General features: G+C 36.4%; 1 protein-coding gene across 2 annotated transcripts in view; it reads left to right on the plus strand.

Annotated features, from left to right (window-relative positions):
* Nucleotides 1-27247, plus strand: part of LOC306875136 (uncharacterized protein) — a 47763-nt gene that overhangs the window by 16489 nt on the left and 4027 nt on the right. For both annotated transcript variants that reach the window (XM_079425563.1, XM_079425564.1), the window contains exons 4-6: nt 3043-3180; nt 14658-14972; nt 15388-15693. In XM_079425563.1, the coding sequence (XP_079281689.1) occupies nt 3043-3180; nt 14658-14972; nt 15388-15693 (759 nt within the window). The remainder of the gene's footprint in view (nt 1-3042; nt 3181-14657; nt 14973-15387; nt 15694-27247) is intronic.

Below are 27247 nucleotides of genomic sequence, written 5' to 3' on the forward strand. Positions count from 1 at the left end.
AGCCAAGCGAGGTAACAACGGCACTGTTTGTGAGGAAAATGAACTTAAAGTTTCACTAGTAGCTGCTGCCGAACAGTGATGAGAAACAGACTCAGAGACTAATCTCAATCTCTCTCTTTCTCTCTCTCATAACTTGGTTATTAGCTGCATTTGTCTGCTATCAACGGCTCAAGCATCCATTGTTACTACTTTACTACGTCTAAAATTATGTTTTTGAATTAGCAACAGAGGCGATGGATGAGATGCAGAAGAAATAATCCTCCTCACAATAGCGATTTAAGTAGAAAAACCGGACAAATCCCTTGAAATATATCATCTGATCAATGTGTTGAGGTGTGGTAACTGTAATATAAGTGGAATAATTGACTTCGGTCCGTTGAATTATTAGGAAAACACCCGAGGTGGTGATGCAGCCACGACGCTATAACCTGAGTGAAGATCCGATACGGTCTCAGCCTCAGTTAGTGAATAGACTTTAGCAGGTCTGTGAAAAAGATATTGAAAACACTGTATTGTTTCAATATCTTGAAAGAAAAAAAAGGTTTGACATGACATCTAAAGGATAATATTTATGGTTTAGGAACATTATTTTATTCTGTTATAGTTGTAAAGTGGTTATTTGGGTCATTACATCAGACTATATTCGCGTGATCACTAATCAAAATAACAAACATGATGAGAATTTAAACAAGTGTGAAACATTTTGCTCCGGTTTCTCAAAAAAGGGGTCTTTAGTCAAATGTCAAAAATCAATTTGTATGAGGAACTATTAAAAATGTGTTACATTTGCAGGGCTCGAAATCAACTTTTTTACTTGATAGCACTGGTGCTCCCAGCTTTAAAAATTTAGGAGCACCCACCAAAAATGAATGAGCACCACAACTACAAATTATATATTAACAGATATCATCTTTACATTCTTAAATTGAATGCAGATTTTAGATTGGGTGATTGACAGCTATTATTTACCATTCTCATTTGTGAACGTAACAACCAGTTGTTGAAGGATAACGATGGCGCACAGGTAGAGCTCGGCTCATGTAGTTTGGCATATCTGCAGCAAAGAAAGAAATTTATACTTTACCATTGTAATGAAAACTGACCCACTACTGTGTTTTAGACTTAGTTTAGTGGTATATTTAGCACTTTAAACCATTTAACTGTTTTTATTAACAATTTACTTACAGTTTACTGTACGGAGTACTGAACGAGTAACAAGAGAGATTTTGAGATAATTGTTCAAAGTGCAAAAAATACTACAAGACTGTCTAAAACACAGTAGTGGGTCAGTTTCATTACAATAGTAAAGTGTAAATTTCTTTCTTTGCTGCAAATATGCCAAACTACACGAGCCGAGCTCACCATATCATTTAACAACTGGTTCTTCTCATTCACGAACGGTTGTTACTGAACAAACCTGCTAGATTTATGTCAGGACAACCAGCGAAGGATTGAACTGTTTTGAATGAGCGCACCTTTCTTTAAACAACCAAAAAATGGCTGTTTCGTTGTCTGTTGAGGAAGTACAGACGATCCTCTCTTTGATAGCCGAGGAGCGGATCCAGCGAGAGCGTGATGAACGACACTGAATTAAAAAGTTTTTCAGGAGTCACAGCATTAGAGGCGGCGCAACTATAACACGTGAATAATCACGCTATTAATAAACAGACATGTGAATAATCCCACCCACGCTAAAGCAGTGCTAAGCTGCAGTGGAAGCACAAGCCGAGCCGAGCCGAGTCGTACCACGCAGTGGAAAAACACCATTAGATCTCTTTAGCAATGCATGTGGTGTTGTGAAGCAGAGAGATCAGTGCTGGACAGTGAACAGCTGATTTTATAAGACTAAATAATCATCAGGCGCTGCCCTGATTACATCCAAAACAACTTTTTATATAATTTACATGTTTAGGTATGAACAATCAACCCTGTGAATTTACAGCATAGAAGGAAAATGTTTCTCTAATAGTCATAATTAATTCATTTTAAATCTACTGTACATAATGCATATAGATCTTCAAACCTTTGATTAAATCAGCCACACAAAGACATCAAGAATCAACATGTCAACAATGGTGACAATCAACAAAATGCTTCATGCTGCAATGCATGCTGGGTAACACCATTGTAAAAACTCCCATCAGGCACTGCTGTATGAATAATTAATGTCACCACTGTTGAGGATCATATGATAAGTGTTCATCACTAAAAGCCTGAGCTGATATAGTTCTTCCCCCCAGTATTTAATCATTACAGTGGTATTTGTTTAATAGGACTTTCTTCACAGTTCAGCATCAGCTGAATATCAGTCAACAATCCAAACAAAGACACTTTCATGATATTCACTTGTGTCTTGAAAGAAATGACAGATGAAAACCTTTTGATTGGCTGTTACTGTCAGTGGTGAGGAACTCAAGCTTTTTGAGATGATTATTGCTCATCAGTTGTGAACAGATGATATTACATTAATGGAATCATTATGACAATTCAAACCATCCTTTTAAATAAAAATAAATAAAATTGGATTAAATTAGAAAGAAAAAGTGTCTGTGACCCATTAAAAATACTAGCATTTGTTTTCCGAGATTAATTTTCCATGTGCAAAAAGCAGCAAGCATCAGAACATGAGGATTCACACGGTCATCATAGCTATCACATCACACAGCATATATATTATAAGCTATATATTATAACCAATAAATAGGCCTATACGAGAAATATGTGCTCACTTAAATAATAAACTGTGCAACAAGTAGCTTATGCAGAGTTTCGGTTCATTTTTGTGATGCGCGAAAGGAAACTAGACGACAGAAAGTGGCATCCTATTGTTTTTAGGCTTATTTTACAAAAGTGCATAGATTTGTTTTTATTGTGAATGTACACGAATAAACGCAAACCTTTACAATTCCCATTATCTTCATGACTAAAAGGAGTAGGCTTGTTGCTTCCACTGTTAGAAGGAAATAAATAAACTGTTGTGTTGTAAAAATGATAGCTCAGACACACGTTCACAGTAATGACTGTCTCTCTCTCTCATTACAGGACCAGGTCTGTCTCCAGGTGCTGTAGCAGGGATTGGTGTTGTAGTTGGTGTTCTAGCTGCTGCTGCTGCTGTTGCTGGTGTGATTTACCATCGCCGCAAGATCGCTGAACTACTAAAACAACTACGAAAACAAACCTGTAAGTATTACAGTTGATACAGCAAGACAAAAACATTCAGCTTTACTGTTGTTCAGCAGAGTTTAAATATGATTTAATAATTGATGCAATAATTAATGAAATGTGTGATTTTCTAATATTGAGCTGAATTACATTAATAACTACTGAATCTCAGTCTCTTTGAAATGCTGAATTTAAGATCTGTCTTTGATTATGTCTGTTTGTGTGTGGCTTCATTCATCTTGATCATTTAAACATATAGACTATTAACTCAGAACTCAAAACTCAAAACCAAGAAAATGATCTGGAGAGAGTGTTTGTGGGGATGCAACAATGCCACTTTTCTGATCCGATCCAGAGTATCGGCCAGTTCCGATCCGAGCCAAGCACAGTTATTTTTATTTATCAATGTAGAATTTCTATACTTCTGTGTCACTCTTTTGTGTGTTAAACACAATCTACTAGACTTCATTTCAATGAAAAATAACAAGAAACCATATATAGAGGCTGTTTACACCTGGTCACTTCATGTGTTTTGTGATATAAATCCCTTCAGGAGGTGGTCTGGGCCGCATTCCAGATGAAACTGGACGAGTGTAAATGCATCTGGTTGGTGAAACCACATATAAATGCATCTGGTTGGTGAAACCACATATGTGTCACGCGTCGTGGTTGTAGGAAAAAAGGCGCACGAAGAGAGAGTAAATGTAAAGGGGTTTTAATAATCATCAACTCACGTATTGCATTAAAATAACATTACATTAAGACAGGACAAAGAACACAACGAAACTGATGGCTTATAAAGATCAGGAAACAAAGGAATAAACGAGATGATTAACGAACACAGGTGGAAACTAATAAACTAAATCAGGGAACACAGGAAAATGACCAAAAAAGGGCAAACCGGAAACTCAACAGCAACATAAACTTAATATGTACATTTTACTCCTCCCTTAAATGTTAAAATAATAAACCTGTGAGAGTGTTTATATGGCATGTTATAGTCAGATATGATAGCGCTAATGTAACGAGCATCAGTGTGGATGAGTAGCTGAGTATCTCTTCAGCAAGCCGACACACAAACTGCTGTGAATGAAACAAAGTAAGCCGCAGACGCTCAACACACAATCATCTTCATTAAAAGTAGTGAGACTAACCTATCTTTCCAGTCAGTGGCGGCTGGTGAAAAATCTTTGAGGTGGGGCTGTTTGTGCGGGGGGGGGGGGCTCCTCTGGGGGTCTGGGGGCTCCTCCCACATAAAATCTTTTATTTCATAGATGTGATTTCCTGCATTCAGGTGCATTTTAGGCCACCCATGTCCCTTGCTTATACCAATAAAATAACTCAAACCAGTCAATACCAATGGTCTAAAAAGACAATATTATTTGAACTGCCATGTAGAAATCAACAGTTTCACAGGTAATGATAATGAACAAGTTGCATGTTTATTATGCTCCGTGTCCAGATAGAAAAAGTGCAAACGCATAACGATAAATTATTATAGGAAATACAACAATCTAGTTCTTTAATCAATCCCCAGCTGTAGACTACATATCTTTAAAGTTCACTGTAGACAAATTGGATAATGGATAACAGTCTGTGTTGATACTAGAGAAAGAGAGAAGGCTCTCAAAGAAAGGGTGGGACAACATTCTTGAAGAACACCAAGTATGAGAAGAAAAATTATTTTAACATTTTAACTAGTATGAAACACAGTAATCCAGCTCAGAACTCAGAAACAAAAAAAGCAAAGCAAACATAAAGTTACATTCCTATTGAGATCACTATTTTAATGGCAAATGTGTGTGAAACGTGTGACTGTGAGTGAGAGAGAGAGACTGAGTGAGTAAGAGAATGACAGCATAAAAATCAATACGCTATATTCACTCAAAACTGTGCCAACAGATTACAAGCAATATTATTAAATACATTTAACAAATTAGAATTGAGTAATAATTAATCTAATTAATTCCTTAAAAGTTAACCATTTAAAATGAGTAAAATTTACAAAAAATGTTTTTAAACAGAAATATCTGAATTAAGAATTCTTTCTTTTTTGTTATTTACATTAATGCTACTGGACGTCGCCGGCGCTGCCATACTGCACTCGCGCTCCTCTGAGGTAATGTCCCGCGCAGCAGGTGCACTGCTCTAATCTTGGTACTAGGGGCGATATTTTCAGAGCCCCCAAACCATAAAATTCGACGACGATGATTGGCAAAATATTTTTTTTTTGCGTAGCAACAGGGGAACCATTGGCTTAAATTCCAGCACTGTAGGGCTGAGCGAACTGGCGCCCAGGGAAGACAGCCTATTGGCTACTACTACACCAACATGAAGTGAATGCAAATATCATTCTGGAGAGTTCTAAACACATTCTAAACTAAAACCATTAATAGCATGTCATTAACACAGATCAGTTTTCAAAATGAGAGGTTATTAAAAACTTCTTATTATTAAATAATAATAATAAAAACTGGCAGGGAGGTCGGCGCCCCAGAGCCGCTGCTGATTCCAGTGCTGATGCTGCGCTCTCTCCTGTTGCAGTCTTTGATCTTGAAATTAGCTGATAATTAATCAAATGCAGCGCTTATCTTTTGATTTCGTTGACGTGAACTTTGTAAAATTAGGACTGACACACCCACTATTTTTAAGATTTTCTCCTAAATCATCGAGTTATGAGCTACTTTTAGCCTGAAGATGTTTTGTGAATACGGGCCCAGATTTATATCTGTTTTGTGAAAACACATTTATGTGACCAAGTGTAAATGGAAACGATTTAACAAATCAGACAGATATCTGATTAGAGAAAACACATGAAGAGACCAGGTGACCAGACACACATATTATTATAAACTAAGTTAGTGGATAATTTAGCAGCAAAAGTTATTCTAGAAAAATCATGAGTGCACAATTTAATAAAATCTAAACATTTAGTGATAACATTATTTAGTGAGGAACAAATAAAAGTGAATAAGTGTAGGACTATATCTGGTCAAATGTTACACATTGCTCTTTGTATTGTTGTAAAATACATTAATGAAAACAAGTAAATGTGTTTTAGAAATATAAACTACAAAATTAAAAGACATTTCTTTTAAATGTAGGCTATAGCACAGTGATGAAGGCAGCAACATGATAGAGGAGTCCCATCTATCATATATATATACAATCATATATGTCGCTGCCTCCATTACAGTGCTATACATTAGATTATTAATAGCCTTGATAGGACAGAACAAGAAACGCTATAAATAATCTTTCAAGCTCCAATACTAAAAGTGCTTATGCACATCCCGTGCGCAGAATGATGCTCTTGAAGCAGCACGGAGTCACAGCGCGCAGCTCCACAGAGAAGTTCAGAGCACAAAGGAAACAGATATTGATGCGTAGCTTATTAAATCTGTGCGATTAGTTTATTGTAGGGATGCACCGAATCCAGATTTTTGGGGTTCGGCCGAATACCGAATCCACAGTTTAAGATTCGGCCGAATCCGAAACCGAATACCGAATCCTACTCGCATCCTTAGTTTTAACATCGGCGATGTTGTGTACTGCTTAGGGTCCTTGCCAAGAGGGCTGCATTGGGATTGGGACCCGCCGGGTCCCGCGGGACCCAATGCAAATCTCGCGGGAGCGGGCGGTTTGAACTTTGCTGCGGGCGGGAATGGGCGGCTAACCTAGCGACATGATGTCATTGTCAACAAAATCAAAGTACTTGAAGTCTAAAGAAACGCGCGGTAGCCTAAGCGTTTTAGATGTCCCCGATAGCCCAGGCTATATTCATCTTCCCTACCAGTGCATCAGAATACATGCAGGTCAGGGAAAGAAACAAACATGAATCTCTTTAATAATAGCAATACAATACGTTTTTTTTTTTCCCTGCGGGACGGGAGAAGACACAAAATCAATGCATCTCTATTATCGTGCGGGAATAAATTCTCAGAGTTTTGCGGGTGCGGGCGGGAGTGGACATACATATTGCGGCTCGGAGCGGGCGGGAGTGTAACACACACGTTGCGGGAGCGGGCGGTAATGGTCAGAAATTCGGCGGGCGCGGGATGAAGAAAACAGTCCCGCGCAGGGCTCTACTTGCCACCACGAGACAAATTGGCATTGCAAATTGAACATAAAGCTCGACTTGAATCGCCTTCTTTTGGTTGAAAGTACTGCCAAACAAAACTTTTTTTGCTTACGAGTTCCATTTTCAGATTCTTACAGCCTACTAAATTCGAACGGGTCCTATGTAAACACCTTCACGTAATCAACGGCCGTGTGACGTCATAGCGCAAGTCTAGGGTTCGGTTTCGGTGGAAAATAAATCTAAGGTTCGGCCGAAACCGAACCCCGTCAAAAAGCCCAGGATTCGGCCGAATCCGAATCCGAATCCTGGATTCGGTGCATCCCTAGTTTATTGATATATATATATTACTCGTCATAGTCGGTTTTATCCAAAGCGACTTACAAATGAGGACAACAGAAGCAATCAATTGTAGTATAAAAAGAACTAAAAACAGATCCAAAAATAAAAGCTAAATCTTTACAAATACCTATACACATTTTAAAAATAAAGAAATTAAATAATAAATATAGCTGCGAGCAGCGATGACGGGCCCAAGCCGTCAGCATACGCCACCCCGGTGGCATCGATAAAACGGTGCCCAGCGAGCACACACATCACAGTAACCCTCTGGCAGTTTGGTTTTAAGGGATACGGCAATTAAAGGGTTAATCCAAACTATCAACTCTGTGAAGCACACACACACAGAACAACATATAAAACTTTAAATTCTGTCAAAATATATTTTTCATTGGTAGTTGATGTTAGTTAATGCATTTACTAATGCTAACAAATGAGAAATTATTATACTTACCAAAGCTTTTAATGATTTATAAGCATTTTTTAATTATTTATTTTTCCATTAACTAACATTAATAATTTACTAACAAAAATTAATAAAGTAAAAAATATATTGTTAATATTTAATGTTATTTGTGAATTAACCAATGTTAAAAAACAACATTATTTAACTGTTGTTAGTTAACATCATTAATAAATATATACCATTTAATGTTTATCAATATTAATTCCAAAATGTGTTAATATATTATTAAATTTGAAAGTTTTATCTTTTGAGCATGACTATTTTTCTAATAAAAATATTTTGTTCATTGTTAGTTCATTGTAAGTTCATACTATCAATGAAGAATTAACATGCTGTAAAAAATATATTTTTCATTGTTAGTTCATGTTAATTAATGCATTCCCTACTGTTAACAAATGAGACTTAATTATAAAGTGTTATCAAAACCTTTAATGCTTTATAAGCAGTTTTTAAGGATTTTATTGAGAAGTTTAAACAGACTCTCTCTCTCTCTCCCCCCCTCCACACTCACTGAACTCACACAGTCAGTCACCTACCGCACACATTAGGAGCGCAGAGACAGGAGATCTCTAAGTTTTAAAATGTTCCTTTCGCCATAGTGTATTGTAAATTCATGAAATTAATCACATATCCTCAGACGGTATTGTTCTGTGTATGTAATTTTTTATGAAGTGTTTGGAAGCTGCTATTAAAAGAAAAAAAAAAAAAAAAAGTGTTCTTTTTTACTGTAACTTTAATAAATTGCCATTAAATCACCGTTCAAGATATCCTAAATCGGTCCGCAATTTAGCATCTTCAGTATTTTGGCATCATGAGAAAAAATGTTTGGTGTGATTTCCGTGTTTCTGTTTGGAGGAGTATTAATTTGTTTACAGCCCGTTTTTTAAAAAAACCCACATTAAAATAAATAATGCCGACTTCCTGTTGGTCGTAGCTAATGACTGTAAATTAGAAAGTTGTCCGGATTAATTAGAACAATTTATGTACCGAGTTTGGTGTCTGTAGCTATCATATATATATAATCATTAATAATTATATTCCATTTAATGTTGATCAATATTAATTCCAAAATGTGTTTATATATTATTACATTTTAAAGTTTATCTTTTGAACATGACTATTTTTCTAACATTAAAAAGATTAATAAATGCTTTAAAAAAAATTGTTCTTTGTTAGTTCATACTATCAAGGAAGAATTAACATGCTGTAAAAATATATTTTTCATTGTTAGTTCACGTTAATTAATGCATTTCCTAATGTTAAGAAATGAGACCTTATTATAAAGTGTTATCAAAATCTTTAATGATTTATAAGCATTTTTTAAAGATTTTAAAAAACAGACCCTCTCTCTCTTTCTCTCTCTCACCCACTGCCTCAATCCACACAGTCACTCACACCCCACCCCACCCCCACCCCCACCCCCACCCCTCACTCAGCTGCAGGCTGACAGGGAGCTCTCACTCAGCAGTTTAATAACTCTCTGATAGTTTTTAAATTTTCTGCTCTCCATAGTGTATTGTAAATTCATGAAATTAATCACATATCCTCAGACTGTATTGTTCTGTGCATGTAATTTTTTATGAAGTGTTTGGAAGCTGCTCTTAAAAGATAAAAAAAAATAAAAATTATCTTTTTTACTGTAACTTTAATAAATTGCCATTAAATCATCGTTCAAGATATCCTAAATCCGTCCGCAATTTAGCATCTTCAGTATTTTGGCATCATGAGAAAAAATGTTTGGTGTGATTTCCGTGTTTCTGTTTGGAGGAGTATTAATTTGTTTACAGCCCGTTTTTAAAAAAAACCCACATTAAAATAAATAATGCCGACTTCCTGTTGGTCGTAGCTAATGACTGTAAATTAGAAAGTTGTCCGGATTAATAAGAACAATTTATGTACCGAGTTTGGGGTCTGTAGCTAAAACTAACCCCCTCATTTTTGACAAAAGGTGGCGCTATAGAGTGCCTCTTCCACGCCCGTTTATAAACATGTTATCTGCCTCAAAATCACCAGAAACGAATTTTCAACTTTGACACGTTGCCATGGCAACATAATTTTAGATATCAATATTCCCTTCACAGTTTTACATCGGCCGTGTTTTGACATTATTCTGGTGAAGTTTGAAGCAAATCGAGTAAAAATAAGATGCTGAATTCAAAGCATTTTGAAAACGACACACTTCCTGCAGCCAGTTGGTGGCGCTATAACTTTCAGTCATAATAGTCACATCTATCCGATCGGCATCATACAACGAACAAATCACTGAAGTTTGATCTACATCACACAATGTATGTGGACGTTATTAGGCATTTCCTGGGTCTCATTTTTCGCCATAACTTCATCGCCTCGCCACGGGCAAACCGTTCGACATATCAAAAATATCTTCGCAATTTAGCGTCCCCAATGTCTTGAGATCATGTTGAGTTTGGTGGCAATCGTATGGAAATCCTCAGAGGAGTATATCAAATTCCAGAGCATGCGCTTTTTAAACAGCCCTGAATAGCCGACTTCCTGTTGGGCGGAGCCTAAGACATGCTGTGCGGAAGTTGTTCAGCTCAATGAGTTCTATATGTGTACCGAGTTTCATATGAATACGTGCAAGTATGTGTGAGCTATACATCGTGTTTTCTGACAATTTTCCAGGGGGCGCCGTAGAGCCCCTGTGCCACGCCCGGGTCCCAGCCTCAGCGGCGTCCTAATGGCCGCAGGTTCCAATGTGCGTGCCAATTTTCAAGAGTTTTCGAGCACATTAAGGCCCCCAAAAGTGCCCGGATGATTGAAAAAAAAAATAATAATAATCCTTAGAAGAACAATAGGGCCCTGCGCCTTACTGGCTTGGGCCCTAATGACAAATGCATTGACATGAAATGAAATTAAAATAGATAACAAATCCAGTAATCCTGAAAAATAACACTGAGCCACATAGGCGTAATTTACGGGTGGGACATGTCCCCACCACTTTTTACCAGGCTCGATATTGTCCCCACCACTTTTAAAAAGTAACTGAAAAATAGATTGCGTAAGGTATATATTAAAGGAAAAGCACCATCTACAAATCGTCACTCTTCATAATCTAATTCATTCATTTAACACATTTTTCCGCCGGTCAGACGCTTTTCAACGTCCTCAAAGATGAATATTAAGTCTCGTTGTGAAACTATCGCGAGATACGCGATATGCGTCATGGGATATGTAGTTTCCTTTCCCTATAATTAGTCTACAGATCCTGTACCTTTCTTTTTACGATGTTCGTATTGTTTGGATACTGTTTCAAGGTTGAAATATTTTATTTGAGATTTTTTAGAAGATTAATTGGACAATATCTCTGGTCCACAAGTCAAATCATCACTCACTGTAGTCATCAAGTGATCAAGTGATGACTAGAAGGTGGACGACGGTTCTTCTTCAACCACGCAGCGAAGTGAGTTCACTTGAGGCATTGTTAAAAACTCACAAGTCACGGTTATTATTACAAGTCATGATTAAGTGTTATAGGAAAAAATAAGTTATGTAAGAAGTAAATAATTCATTTTGGGATCTAAATGTTTACATTTGCAATCATAAGCAATATATTGGCATTTGTCCATCATTGAAGGCACTTTCAGGCAACAGGACAATTCTATGTTATGACTGGGATTTTCACAATTAAAACAAAAAGTACACAAGTCTTTAGTTCATAGTCCTTTAATTCAGTTTTGTAGTAAATCACAGCGCGCTCCAGTGGCCGCCAGAAAACATGATTAGCGACAGTATGTCTACATTCACGTAAGTTAAATATAATATGTTTTCGTGTTAAGCAAAGTAACTTACTGTGCGTGGCTGCTTCACTAAAAAGCTTCTGATATCACTTCCACACTTTCTTTTGGACATGTTGTTGATGTTTTAACATTTATGCTATAGGCAGCAACATTTACCGTTAACTAGCCTTTACATGTGGGGTGGGGGAGGAAAAAATAGAGCTTTTATAAAAACGTCATAAAAAAAAGATTTGTTAAAACAATTTCATTTATTTAATTAATAAAGGTAGTTTGACCATTTTAAACACAAATGAACTCTCATTCATGTTTTACACAAGGTTTTGCGTAGTTCAGGATTGGTTAAATTATTTGATTGGATGAGGAAAATTTTGTGGGCTTGTCTTGACTCTTGACGTAATGTTGATTAGAAAATATGCAAGTAATTCAAAGTAGAATGAATCGTAATACACACACACACACACACACAATTGTGCAATTAATGAATACGCTGCAGCTGAGCTGACTATTTCCAACTCTGAACTCAGTCCCCAAGTAAATTCGGTTATTAAATAAACAAATAGCAAAACGAGTTGTGCGGTGTCCCCACCACTTTTCAAAGCAAAGTTACGCCGCTGCTGAGCCACATGCTAAAATAACACAACTTACTTAAACATAGTAAATGGTTATAAAAACTGAAACAGAAGTGAAACAAGTAGTAAATATAAAAAGTGATACTTATATCCTCTGCCAGTGTCCCTGTCCGGTGGAGTCGCACGGTAGAGACGATGGTCTTTACACTCTTCGGTCATCAGAGTCAGACTGACTTTATTTCTGTCAGACGTCTACAGAAGCTCTTATTGAGAAATAACATGAGAATTAAAGATCCCAACTAAAGCAAACACTGTCCACCACAACGGTGACTCCAAATGAAACACATACCAACATCTAAACCTGTTAATGCTCATGATAATTCTCAATAAGATCTTCTGAAGATGTCTAACAGTTATAAAGTCAGTCTGGTTATTAATGAGTGAAGCTGCTGATGCTGTTTGTGGAGATGTTTGATCCTCCTCTACTGAGATCTTCAGAGATTTGCAGTTGATTTTAACTCCATTTCTTTTATTTTCATGATTTTTGGACAAACACAGTGAGTTGCTGTGCCATTACAAATGGAAATTACATTGAAATAACCTGAGTTTAAATCTAATGCATCCTGAGAGTGTTTATTTGGTCCAGAAACAGTATAAATGATGTCTAGATGAACCTTAAATGATGTTAAAACATGTCCACTGAACACAGTTGAACTAGTTTTAATTTGAACGTCTAGATCAGACGAGCAGAACACGTCATAAAGACATCATAAAAACTTTCATTCTGGCTCCTCAGTGGACGTCTCTTTAACATCTACAAAGACATAAAAAGACATCTAATGGACGTAACTTTGCCCAGTGGGCACCTTCCTTATTTATTCACAACAAATGGCCACGCAAGTGCAGACACTGAGACAGAACGAGACCAAATGCGATAACCTTTTCTTTGAACAGTTTTACATGTTAGTTATTGTGTGCTCTTGGAGAGAGTTTAATCATCGTGACTGTCTTAACCAAACGTGACACAGACAGACGCGGCAGAGAGAAGAGTTTACCTGAACTTGAGTTTAATGGCTTAAATACTCATCTGTTCCTCACATTAAACTATGGAAGGGCTTCAGAACACTCAGGACTTTGACTCTATGCTGCTTTCTAATGTTTTTGTGCTTTCGGGTCTTAACAATAACACAGTAGTACACGCACAATATGGATTTGGGTCGGTCTCTTCTGACCGATACCCGATCTGACAGAATATGCCAGTATCGGAGCCGATACCGATCCTGAGTATCAGATCGATGCATCCCTAAGTGTTTCTACTGTAAACGACACTCATGGTTATAATTCAGCTCATATCTCAACATATCTGCTCAGTTAGTGTTAGTATTTATTCCTATAAGAGGATAGTTTATTCTAAAATATAATTTCTGTCATTTACCCACCTTCATGTCATTGCAGACGTGTATGACTTTATTTCTTCTGTCAAATACAAAACAAGATATCTGGATAAACATTATGGAGCTCTTTTGTGTTCAACAACAGTCTTTAGAGACCATGTCTGTCAGACTGGTTTATATAAGTGTCATCTGTTATAAAAGTGTGACTGGTTTACTGTATTCATAGTCTTCTCAATCATGTGATGCTTTGTGTGAGAACAGACAGAAATCTGAGTAATTATTCACTGATCATCTTCCTGCTCTGAAATGCAACACTAACGTTATTTGAGCTACAAACATGATAGAATTAATTAATTCGTATTTCATAGGTGAACTCCACACGTTTGAGTATGGAAATAATATAAGCAAACAAACAGTTAAACGGCACATAAAGCTGCTGTATGAGTTCAGAAGACTTCTTTTCTTTCATGTTATTTTGTGAAGAACACTAGAAACATGTTACATGGACAAGAGCTGCATGAAGATGATCAAAATCTACTCGTTCATTTGAACAAACATAAGGACGAGTAAATAAGTGTTTGTATTTAGCTCTATGATGATGTATATTAGTATTAACCTGAATGAACAGTTTAACAACAAGTTTGATCCTTACACTAAAACCTGAATTGTTTTTTCTTTTGTAACTGTTTTATTAATTATTTAATTAATGTTAACACATGGCACATTATTGCAGATTGTTATAAATGTTCAGGTGAAGGTGATCAGAAGATGAAGTGATTATTATCTGAAGAATCACACACTATCCTCTCAGTCTTTAAATGATACTGACATGTTCATCTTCAGACTCAGTAATAATCTCCTCATTTCTCTGTTTCTGTGTGCTGCTGTCAGTGACTTTGACGGTGAAAGAGGGAGAAGATGTCACTCTGAAGCCTGATGAAGAAATAAAGAAAGATGCTGTGATGCTGTGGATGTTTGGAGAGGTAAGGCAGCGGACTGGCATAGCTGAAATCAGTGGAGAGACCGGAGAGATCGTTATAAATGATGCTGCTGCTGGTGGGAGATTCAGAGGCAGACTGGAGCTGGACAAGAAGACTGGATCTCTGACTATCAAGAACAGCCAACCTGAACACTCTGGACTCTATTCACTACAGATCAGATCCAGCGGTGGGACTTCAGAACAGAGATATTTCCTCACTGTCAACCGTGAGTAGCTCAACTCAGTATAATAATGATCACAGATCTTCACCGGCAGTCATTACCCATAATCCTGCTCTTCTGCAGGGAATTCAGTTCAATGTTCAGACCCCATTCAGAGTCTGTTCTGTAGAAATCTGTGATTAAAGTTTGAACATCTTCTGAAATGAACACTGCTCTGTTGCTGCTCCAGAAAGTATCTCCTTAAGCGTTTATTGAGATCAGCTCTCTGTATAAAGCTCACTTGCATTTATAGTTTTGTCTTTGAATGATCAAATCTGAAGCAGAGACAGTAATATAGTTTAAGAAAACAGCGAAGCGTCTTCATTTCAGATAAAACAGCATCTGAATGTTCCTGATGTTCACTTGATCTAAACACACATCTGTCTTTGTTTTTCTCTGTTTCTGTGTGCTGCGGGGACAGAAAATGTGGAGGAGATATCAGTAGAAGGAGGTTCTGTCACTCTAAACCCTGGTACTGAAATACAGAGAGATGATCTGATCCTGTGGATGTTTGGATATCAATACAATCTCATAGCTCAAATCAGAGGAGACACTAGAGAGAGATATGATGGTGTTGGTGGGAGATTCAGAGGCAGACTGGAGCTGGACGAGACTGGATCACTGACCATCAGCAACATCACATCTGAACACACTGGACTCTATAAACTACAGACCATCAGCAGCAGCAGAAGGATCTTGTGCAAGAAATTCTGGGTTGACATTAAAAGTAAGTAACTGTCTCTCAGTTTATTTTATAAATGTACTCGAGTGTAAGAGTGATGATGATGATGCTGTGAATGAACAGTTCTACTCTGAGCTGAATTTGGTGCTCATTATAGTGTTTACTGTAACAACATTCATTTTGTCTTTTACTCAATTTATAAATTATCCAGGTCAAAATTATGATTTAATGCAGATCAGAACATTAACATAGTCTTGAGAAATCCAACTTACTTCAATGCTATTTAAACTTATTAGTTTTCTTACTAAAAACATTGACTCTATCTCCTCCTAGAGCTTTAACTCTACAGACTCCAAACTCAGCGCAGATCTTCAGACTGATCTCACTTAGTGTGCTTTATCTTTTCTAACTGATCAGACTTACGGTTTTCATAAAACTGAAGATTAAAAATCATAAAAATCCCATAGACTTACATTGACGGACTATTCAGATGAGCCAAGACTATTCAAACTCCAACTGTCAAAATTCAAACTTAAACTCCCAGAATCCCTTGAGGCTCAATCAAGCTTCCCTTCTGTGAATGATTCTTCTGTAAATGAGACCATCTGGAGGATGCATCCTTCTAAATGAGACGCAGCTTATGCACTATTTCCAAAGTCTCTTTAAAACAAGTCTCTGTCACTCGGCGGCCATCTTTGAAACGCCTCTCGGGCGTCCAAGAGCAGCTCCTATCTCTTTGTATGAGGAAACATTAACCCTCTGGGGTCTGAGGTAATTTTGGGGCCCTTGAGATGTGTTGACATGCCCTGATATTTGTGCTTATTTCAGCTACTTATAATATACTATTGACTAACATGTATTTTTTTTGTATTCAGCACAAACTATGCTACAATAATATGTGACCAAGGTGGATGTACATGTTTGCATTTGTTAGAAAAAAAATATTATGCATGGTTAGTAAGTTTTGGGGGAAAAAAAGTAGCTGAAATAAGGCATAAAAGCCACACTAAATCGTCCTGAATAAGACTTTTGTGTAATCAGTCTTCTAGGCTAGAATATTTACTTCACAATTATGTGAAAATCATTCAGCTTACTCATTCACAGAAAACAATATATTGATTTAAATTTTTAAAGACATGTTTTGTGATAGGAAGCGTATATGCGAGGGAGTGGTAATAGCCTTGAATATTAAGTGATTCTCACCTGAGAGACAAAGGGCCCTCCCCTAAAGCTGCTAATGGGCCATCAGTGTGACTGTGACTGAGGCAGGTAAGACAGAGAGTGTGAGGAGACTGAAAAAATGGGGTTTTTAAATTATTTGTATTTTATTTACAACACAGTATAATCAAAGCATACATAATGAAGGTCAAATACACATTATTGTGCACACTGATCTAACCACAGAGATGTGAACAGACTTCGACTCGTTCCTGCAACAGATTCTGTTCAACAACATTTACTTATTTCCATGTATTCAAGAAGAAAAAAAACATAATCAGTAGTCAAGGATCTTGTTTTACCATAGAATATCAGTGTAGTTGACCATCTGATGTTGGTACAGCGCTCTCAGAGGAAAACATCTTGAAGAAAGTCATCAGGATTCATCTGTGGTTCAGGTACCTGATTCAATAAAATACAAACAACCAAAAACATTTGTGAGCATAGACTCATGCATGCTTTGTACTATCATACACAAAAAAATACATTTTATATCTGAGAAACTAATTATTATTGTTTAGTACGTTATTAAAATCTATTTTTGAACAGAGTAGGCTATTAATAATAAACATGTTGTAAACATACTTAGACTCGTAGCATTCATCATTACAATGTACTCTCATATTACTTTTATTGTTTTATATAGAGCATGAAAACAACAGTTTGGGGGAAAAAAACAAAAAAAAAACAACTATAATTTTGTAGTCATACAGCCTAGTATGCATGATTTTATAGCAGCTGTTATGATTCTGCAGCCATAGACTCATGTATGCTGTGAACTACAAAAGGATGTAATTTGTACTATAAAAAATATTTTATATCTGAGAAACTAATTATTATTGTTTAGCACTTTATTTAAATCAATTTTTTGAACAGAGAAGACTATTAATAATAAACATGTTGTAAACATACTTAGACTCGTAGCATTCATCATTTTACAATATACTCTCATATTATTGTTTTATATAGGGCATGAAAACATCATCGTGCCGTAAGAAATTGAAATACAATGAATTGTCCATCATATTCAAACACTGTAGTCTGGAATTACAGTTTGGGAGAAAAACAACTATGATTTTGCAGTCATGTAGTCTAGTATGCATGATTTTATAGCAGCTGTTATGATTCTGCAGCCATAGACTCATGTATGCTGTGAACTACAAAAGGATGTAATTTGTACTATAAAAAATATTTTATATCTGAGAAACTAATTATTATTGTTTAGCACTTTATTTAAATCAATTTTTTGAACAGAGAAGACTATTAATAATAAACATGTTGTAAACATACTTAGACTCGTAGCATTCATCATTTTACAATATACTCTCATATTATTGTTTTATATAGGGCATGAAAACATCATCGTGCCGTAAGAAATTGAAATACAATGAATTGTCCATCATATTCAAACACTGTAGTCTGGAATTACAGTTTGGGAGAAAAACAACTATGATTTTGCAGTCATGTAGTCTAGTATGCATGATTTTATAGCAGCTGTTATGATTCTGCAGCCATAGACTCACGTATGCTGTGAACTACAAAAGGATGTACTTTGTACCATTAAAAAAAGGATATTTTATATCTGAGAATCTAATTGTTATTGTTTAGGACGATATTAAATATATTTGTGAACATTAAACATTCTTAGATGCGTAGCATTCATCATGTTGTCGTTTGGGGAAAACCCAACTAAACGCGTTCAGGTTTGTCACAATAACACGCTAACTAATGCAAAAAAGAAGCATTTACTTACTTATCAGATCGATCGATGTATTCTGGACTCTGTAACTCTCCTCTCATTCTGAGGTAAAGCCAGCCTTTACTCGGCGCGTCTTCTTCCAGAAACAAACAGCAGCAGAGATGAAGGAGTCTCGTGACTGTGTGTTTGTTGTTGGGCGTCTCCAAGCGCGCGCGCGTCACGTGGTTATTTACATGTGAACACGAGGGGGCGGGATCACATTAGAAATAATGAGTTAGACTGGACAGACTGAACATCGTGTCGGTTTCATACGAATTACTTTATCACAGAACATTTGTTTTCGGCAACACTTACTTCAGTTGAAAGCAGACACTTTAGGCTTTCTATAGATATAACTCTCATGTTTCTGTGTTGAGTATTTGCTGAGTTACACTTCATTTTAGTGACGCGTTACTATAAACATATCGCGGAGAAGGAGAAGACCGAGAGCGCATCCTGTTTGTTTTCTTTTTTCCCCAAAACCACAAAGTTTTGTTGTAATCGTGAGTGTACTGAAAAAAAAGTAGACACTTAACAGTTTCGATTGATGTATAACACTTATTTGTGTGACCAAAATCAACAGAGCATTTTTAGTGTCTTTTGCACTTATCGTAAAAAAACCGAGTTCGTATCGCCGGCGATACAGCCGACCCCAAAGGGTTAAATTCTCCAACTCTTCACTAAGCTTACGATTAAATTTCATATTTGAAATCACCGACGAAATCTGATAACAGCTGTGTCATGAATGTTGTTTCTTTTGCTCAAATAGTGTTATAAAAAGCGTATTTCTCAGGCTAGATATGTTTCTATAGCAACTGTGACTTCTAACAGCAGCTGCAGTGATGCGCTGACTTTACAGATTAGCCATTGGCTCTTTGATTCAGAAGGCGGGGCTTCCTGCGATTGAGCGGCCATGTTTAGTGTTGCATTTTTCCCCATTCAGAACTATACGAGTGACACGTCTTGGGTATTCTATAGTCTTTGATATTTCTAACCCATTCACACTCATCTATCCATCCGTCCGTCTGATATTGTGATAGTAAATGTTCCTCTGTTTCCAGCTCTTTCTGAGAGCACAGTGCAGGGGTGGACTGGGGATAAAAAGTGCCTCTGGACTTTTTTGGCACAGAGCGACCCACTAAACCCAGTCCACAACACACCGCCCCTCTCCATAAATGACTGGCATAGTTCTTCACATTACAATTTGTCTTGGTGTATATGGCAAATAGTATTTTTTTTTTAAAGAATTTTTATGAAGGACAGTTTAATATCACAAAAGTTAAATATCTATATTATCAGTCCATATGACACGATGCTCTGGTATCGTCCAGAAGACTTGAATAGTGCAGAATGTGGACTGTTTTAATAGGCCTTTCTATTGGTCATATACAGTATCTGTCCTTCTGCAGGAGCTTGAGATCTATCATTATAAGAAATAGAGCTCCAATTGTGGAAAAGAGTATACTAATTATTTTGATGATGAAAAATACAGTAAACAGTACCGTGAAATATATAATGTTACAATTTAAAATAGCTGTCTTTTATGCAAGTATATAGTAAAATAATTTATTTCTGTGATGTGCAGCTGTATTTTCAGCATCATTTCTCCAGTCTTCAGTGTCACATGATCTTCAGAAATCATAATAATATACTGATTTACTGATCAACAAACATTTCTGATTATTATCAACGTTGAACACAGTTGTGCTGCACAATATTTTTGTGGAAACTGTGATACCATTCAGTCTTGGGTAAGACTAAATAATATAAATATATATTTTTCTTCAACAAGGTTGCATTAAATTGATTTAAGTGACAGTAAAGATATTTACACTTAAGTATATCAAATAAATGCAATTGTTTAACTGAGAACCATTATACCAATAATAAAAACCATTATTAATAATTGATCACAAATAATAACTGATTATAATTAAGCAGCATTAAAATGATTTCTGAAGGGACACTGAAGACTGGAGTAATAATGATGATGAAAATTCAGCTTTGAGCACAGAAATAAATTACATTTTTAAAATATCCTAAATAGAAAACCACTATTTTAACTGTAATATTTCATAATGTTATTGTTTTTACTGTGTTTTTGATCAAATAAATTAAATCTTCTTTCAAATAAATAAATAAAGCTTTCATTATTACATACTTTTAACACCTAAAATAATGCATGTGTGAATTAATAAGCAAATGATATTTTTATTAGACCTATAAAATAAATCACTTTTTTATGCACAGCACTCGAAAGCAAAAGTCTTCAGATTTACAGTGTCCTAGAGTAAGATTGAGTAAGATTTTTATAGATTTTTAAACTTTTGTTCGACACGTGAAATCACAGAAGAAAGCCAGAGATATACATTAACTCTTGTCTCATGTCTGCTGAAAACTGCTATATTATGTAGGGAACATTGATGAATAACGTAAATGGCATTACAATCTCAGAAATTTGAAAAGGCCAGTGTAGTAGTTTACATTCCTGAAAATGAATGTCTTTCGTTTAACATTATTATTATTATTATTTTTCATCGTAAACGGTTGGCAAATATTGCTGAATGGTCTCGTCGTGTTTAGCTGCTTACATCTTACCTCAGCTGTAAAAGTGCTCTCTTCTGCAGGGCTTCAGTCTGGTAAGAGCTCGGATCACTGCATTTCAGCTGCTGCTGGAATCTCACAGCTCTCTTATCAATATGAATTAATATTGTCCTAATTCAGCTCTGTTTGGGGTTGCTCTGTTCATTTTTAAGATGTTTTTACAAATTTGGGTGTGCATAATTTCAATTTCTTCTTTTTCCCATTTAGAGAAATCTTGTGTTTTTAGAGGTCCCCATATCTCACTGCTATAGTGCAATTGGTTGGATTATTGCTTTTAGGATTTTTAGCCAGGTTTGAATTGGAATTTGATACTGAATTGTATTTGTGATCATGTAGAAGCCTTTGCTTTCAGTGCATTCACAGCCAGATTGAAGTTTCCTGTTGAGCTGGTTTGTAGTCCCAGATAGGTGTATTCATGGGTGTGTTGGAGGACCTGGTTTCCTGCTCTGAAAGTGGATTTATTTTCCTTACACCTGGGTCTTTTGAGCAATCATTGTTTTTGTTGTTGTTAGATTCATTTTAAGAGCCCATGTTTGATTGAATGTCTCTATGATGTCGAGGAGCTGTTGTAGTCCCTCTTTTGTTTTGATTTCTGCTTCAGTTAGGTTTGGGCCGGGGGCAGTCGAATTGTTTAATTCTTTGGCTAATTAATGTATATAAATGTTAAACAGAGTGGGGCTCAATGGACAACCTTGTCTAACTCCTCGTCGTTGAGACAGAAATTCTGTTTGTTTGTTTCCTGTTTTTACAGCACATGTAGGGCTGCACAATTAATCAAATTTCTATTCACAATTACAATTACGGATGCCACGATTACATAATCGGTCAAAGCAGCGATTACAAAAATAAAAAATTAAAAATGGCCCCTTGCATTACTCTGTGTCCTTAAGAGGTGTTTGCAGCGCGGGGTTTAACAAACTCAAACACACTGGATAAAATACATTTAGTCTAACTGATAGTCGTTGTCTCTCTGTTGTGCATGATAGATATGTTAAACGCTAAACGCGTCAAAAGCAGAACAAAATATCTTCTAAGAGACAGAACTTGTAATATTACATGTTCAGTGCTACCAGATCAGGTGCTGCTGCCACTGCTCTCCAATGTTAGTCTGGAGCCCTGATAATATAAATGGTACTGTAAAATGTTACTGTAATTAGAAATTTTGTCTGTTCAATTGTAAAGAAAATATAGCTTTAGTAAACCTTTTTTTTTCTTTTAGTTTAAGTATACCATTATTATACCATGCATAATTTTACCTTTTTTTGTTTAAAGAAGAAACCAAACCAATGTACAATTGAAACCAAAAAACACAAAATTGTTTTCAGCCTTTTTTTATATTTTATATAAAAATATGGCATGCAGCTTCAAACAATGGCATAAATCTGTTCAAAATAATCATTATTAATAATGGCAATTACAATCTCAAGGGAATAATTGAGGGAATTATGTGTTTTTGTCATAATCATGCCGCGCTAGCACATGTATTGTTTTTATACATGGTGCTGATTAGATGTAAAGTTTTCCCTCCAATCCCGTTCTCCAGTAGTTTTAGAAAGAGTCCTTCATGCCAGATTGAATCAAAGGCTTTCTCAAAGTCAATAAAGCAAGCACAGATGTTGGTTTTGTTTTGGTGTAGGTGCTTGTCAATGATAGTGTGGAGGGTATAAATGTGGTCAGATGGTCTGTGTTTGGGCAGAAATCCAGTTTGACTTTTCTCCAAGATTTTGTGGGTTTTGAGAGTTTTGTAATCGTATATTAATAATCGAGCAGAATATTCTCCCCAGGTTGCTATGGACACACATGCCTCTGTAAGTGCTTGGCTTGAACTTGTCTCCTTGTTTAAAGATGGGTGTAATTAGGCCTTGATTCCAGGTGTCTGGAAAATATCCTTCACTCAGAACAATTTTGAATAATTAATGCAGTTTTGAATTTGTCATTTGTGTATTTGATCATGTAATATTCCATCAATGCCACATGCCTTGTTGGGTTTCAGTGCATGTAGTCTGGCTGTTAGCTGGGAAATCCAGCGCATTCGGATTGGCTTTAATGTTTTCTTTCAGGATTTCTAATTTGGTTTTTATTTCATTTCCAGCAGGATTTGTTTCAATTGTTTTGTACAGATTGTCAAAGTGTGTCCTCCATATGTTTTCATTTTGAATGGCCAATTCTTCCTTTTGTGGTCTATAGAGAGTGTTCCAGAAGTTATTGGTATTTATTGATTTGGTATTTATTGGTGGTTTTTGGTTTTCTTTTTGATGATTTTTTTCAAATTGCACATGGATGCTGATTGGTGGAATATATCTGTAATGTCCTTTAGTGCCAGATTCTACTTTATTTTTTGGATATGTTTTAATTATTAATTTGTCTTATAATAATTTGATAGTTTGACTTTCTAGTGCACTTTGATAGTTTTCTGTGCTGTTTGTTTTCCATTTGTAGGATTGATGTATCTTAGTAAATGAGAGGGCTGTCTGCATATTTGATTGTTTTGAGTTTGTTTTAGTTCGAGGGTAATTTTACAGCGGTCTGACAGAGGTGTTTGAGGACTGACTGTGAATGCTCTGAGAAATAATCTACAGTACTGTTACTAAGAAAAGAATGAAAGGTATTACCACCAAAAGCGTCTCCTCGTATGCGATCGTTCTCTATATACAGGCCCAGTGATGGACAGAGCTGTAGTAGGCTTCTCACACTTCTGTTTGTGAAGTTGTCGTCATTTTTCTGAGGTGATATGAGGGCATATCTATCTGTCTGTCTGTCTGTCTGTCTGTCTATCTATCTGTCTATCTATCTGTCTGTCCGTCCGTCCGTCCGTCCGTCCGTCCGTCCGTCCGTCCGTCCGTCCGTCTCTCTATCTGTCTATCCGTCCGTCTGTCTCTCTATCTATCTGTCTATCCGTCCGTCTGTCTCTCTATCTATCTGTCTGTCTCTCTATCTATCTGTCTGTCTGTCTGTCTGTCTCTCTATCTATCTGTCTGTCTGTCTCTCTATCTGTCTGTCTGTCTGTCTGTCTGTCTCTCTGTCTGTCTGTCTGTCTATCTATCTGTCTGTCTCTCTGTCTGTCTGTCTGTCTGTCTGGCTGTCTGTCTGTCTCTCTATCTGTCTGTCTGTCTGTCTGTCTGTCTGTCTCTCTGTCTCTCTATCTCTCTGTCTGACTGTCTGTCTGTCTGTCTGTCTGTCTCTCTATCTGTCTGTCTGTCTATCTGTCTCTCTAGCTCTCTATCTGTCTGTCTGTCTGTCTGTCATGACAGCCTTCAAAACTTCAAACTATTTCAGACTGAAAACTTTTCAACCTTTTTCAAACTTTCTGGTCCAGCTTTCTCAAGCCAGTTTAAAGTTTGTCTTGACTAAATTGTGTATCTAGTTAGTTTGGCTTGGCAATGCCAGCATAGGCCATGTTCACACAGCAGCAGAATACGGTTGTCAGTCCTGTATTTGAGTCCTTAATACGGTTACGTTCACACACAGTTCAGTTATGTACGGGTGTGACAACCGCATTCTGTAACCGAACTCACACCTGTACATTTTCAGGATTCACAACTGCATTCTGGGAACACAGACGCTGTGTGAACGGATCAGGACTGAACAACTAGTGTCTGTGACTTCATACAGAGAGACAGAGAGCCGCTCTGCTTACAAACGCGCGTCTACCGTGTGTTACGTGTTTTCATGTGTGTTTTCGGTAACTTACAGTGACGGAGAAATGAGCTGCGTGTCATCTGAAAGTTTTAGATCCTGTTAGTTTGACTAATGCTCCGCTCTCCACCCAAATTTAAAAGCTGCTGTCAGTTAATGAAGATTTGAAGAACTGGACTCTTGTCGTAGACTTTCAGTTTTATGGACGTCGCCATCTTTGATTTTACTTTGATCACTGTCGCTATGGTTACTGGTAAGGAATACGGGCTTGACTTCCATTGCATGTTCATACAATACAGCATTTACATGTGTTTTAAAGCCTATTAAATTAAAACATTAAAGTGATTTCATACAATCTACTAATTAGAAAACTAAATTCAGGTGTTGTGACTCCTTGTATGTGTGACTGAAAGCCGTGCATCACTTCTGAACGCTCGTGCCCAGCACATTGACTCTCGCTGTCCTCGGAGCTCAGACGGACCAACAATACAAGATTATTTCCAAATACATGATAGCTTGGCTAATATCATCACCTGAACATAAACTGCTGAGAAATAAATATGGATTATTATGAGCATTATATTGGATTTGAACATTAACGCAACTGCATTTACATACCAAAAAACAGAAAATCATTCATTTGTCTTGGCTTTTATTCATTTATTGCTCTAACAAGAATCAATATTTAATAAACTATGCAATTTAATCTTACATGTGATTCTCAACACTTACAAACCTAAAACGTGCTCTTTTATGCTATTGCTTGCAATTACTTATTGCACAATTTAACTGGTATCTACACTTTTATTATAATAATAAACTTGTTTGTTAGAATAGAAAATTACAGCGGTCTATAACAGATATTACCAGGGTTTGTACAAGCTGCTGAAAATGCTTGAAGCACTATACACTTTGACTTTTTGAAATGTGAGCTAAATCCTAAAAAACCCTTAAAACTGCCATATTTATGAAAATGTGCTTAAAACAATATATATGAAATAAAGTTAATTTTTCTATTGACAATTTCTCTTGTCATAAAAAGCTTCATCACAATTCAATATAACAAGGGTCTAAAATATTATGAACACAATAACTGTTGTAGCCTACGTTTTAAATCATTATGGGTGGGTTGCAGCAACAAGGATTAAATTAAGCAAAGTTTAGAGCTAATCGAGGATTTGTTGATCTGGGTTTTATTTACATAGAGTTGTTGCACCACTTAATTTTAAACACAGATTAACAGAATTCTAACCTTCGATTAAAATCGTTTTACATCCTGGACTCGATAGCAGACGCGAGTTTACTACAGGCTGCCATGACCCTCACAATCTGTGCTCAGTGCACTTTAATTTTCATTTATAATAAACACCTCTCTGAGACCTGACGACACACACACTGTTTCTGTCTTTGTTCAATCCGCCACATACTGTAACTGTAAGTGCACTTTAATGTATTTAAACCTCCTCGCCTGCAAGTTTAAAATTAATCCCTAATTGAGATTTAAATCTGAGTTTAAAGTTATGGAGCAACAGGATTAAAGTTATTCTATCTTAAATATAAAATAAATCCAGGATCAAAATGAGTTTAAATGTAAAGCTGCTTATTTTAAACAAGGTTTACATTTTGATGCAACAAAATTATTAGATAAGCCTTGTTTTAATCTAGATTTAAGATTAATCCTTATTGGTGCAACCCACTCTAAATCGTTTCTATATTAATGTGTATAAAGTGACACAATCACATTTACATTTAGTCATTTGGCAGATGCTTTTATCCAAAGCGACTTACAATTGGGGAATACAAAAAGCGATTAATCTTGAAGAGGCAGTCAGACAGAGGAAGTGCTCAAAACACCAAGTCTCAGTCATTGTTCAAATAAGTACAAGCTAGCAAGGGAAGGAGAGAAAGATAGAAAGATGGAGGGAAAGATTAAGGGTTTTTTTTTTTTTGAGTTTAGGATGAAGTCAAGTATTGCCGAAAGAGATGAGTTTTCAGTTGTTGCTTGAAGGTTGCCAGGGATCCGGCGTTCCGGATAGGGGTGGGAAGATTATTCCACCAGCCAGGAATGGTGAACGAGAATGTTCTGGAGAGTGATTTTGAGCCTCTCTGTGATGGTACCACAAGGCGTCGCTCACTAGCAGATCTCAGACTTCTGGAGGGGATGTAGGTTCGTAGTATTGAGTAATCAAAATTAAATATTTATAATCAATCAAAAAGTATTAGTTGTTTATATCAATGTGATTCAGTGATGAAGGCCATAGTACTAACATTGTCCACACGAGGGAGCCACAGGACAGCAAATCCTTCAAGAATTCAATTCAAAGACTGAAAATGGTTAAATAAAGTGACTCAATTACAAAATGCATATAAATTCATTGTTTTCAAAAACTTTAGTAAAGCCTA

Source organism: Barbus barbus (assembly GCF_936440315.1).
Source record: "Barbus barbus genome assembly, chromosome: 9".
NCBI lineage: Eukaryota > Metazoa > Chordata > Actinopteri > Cypriniformes > Cyprinidae > Barbus > Barbus barbus.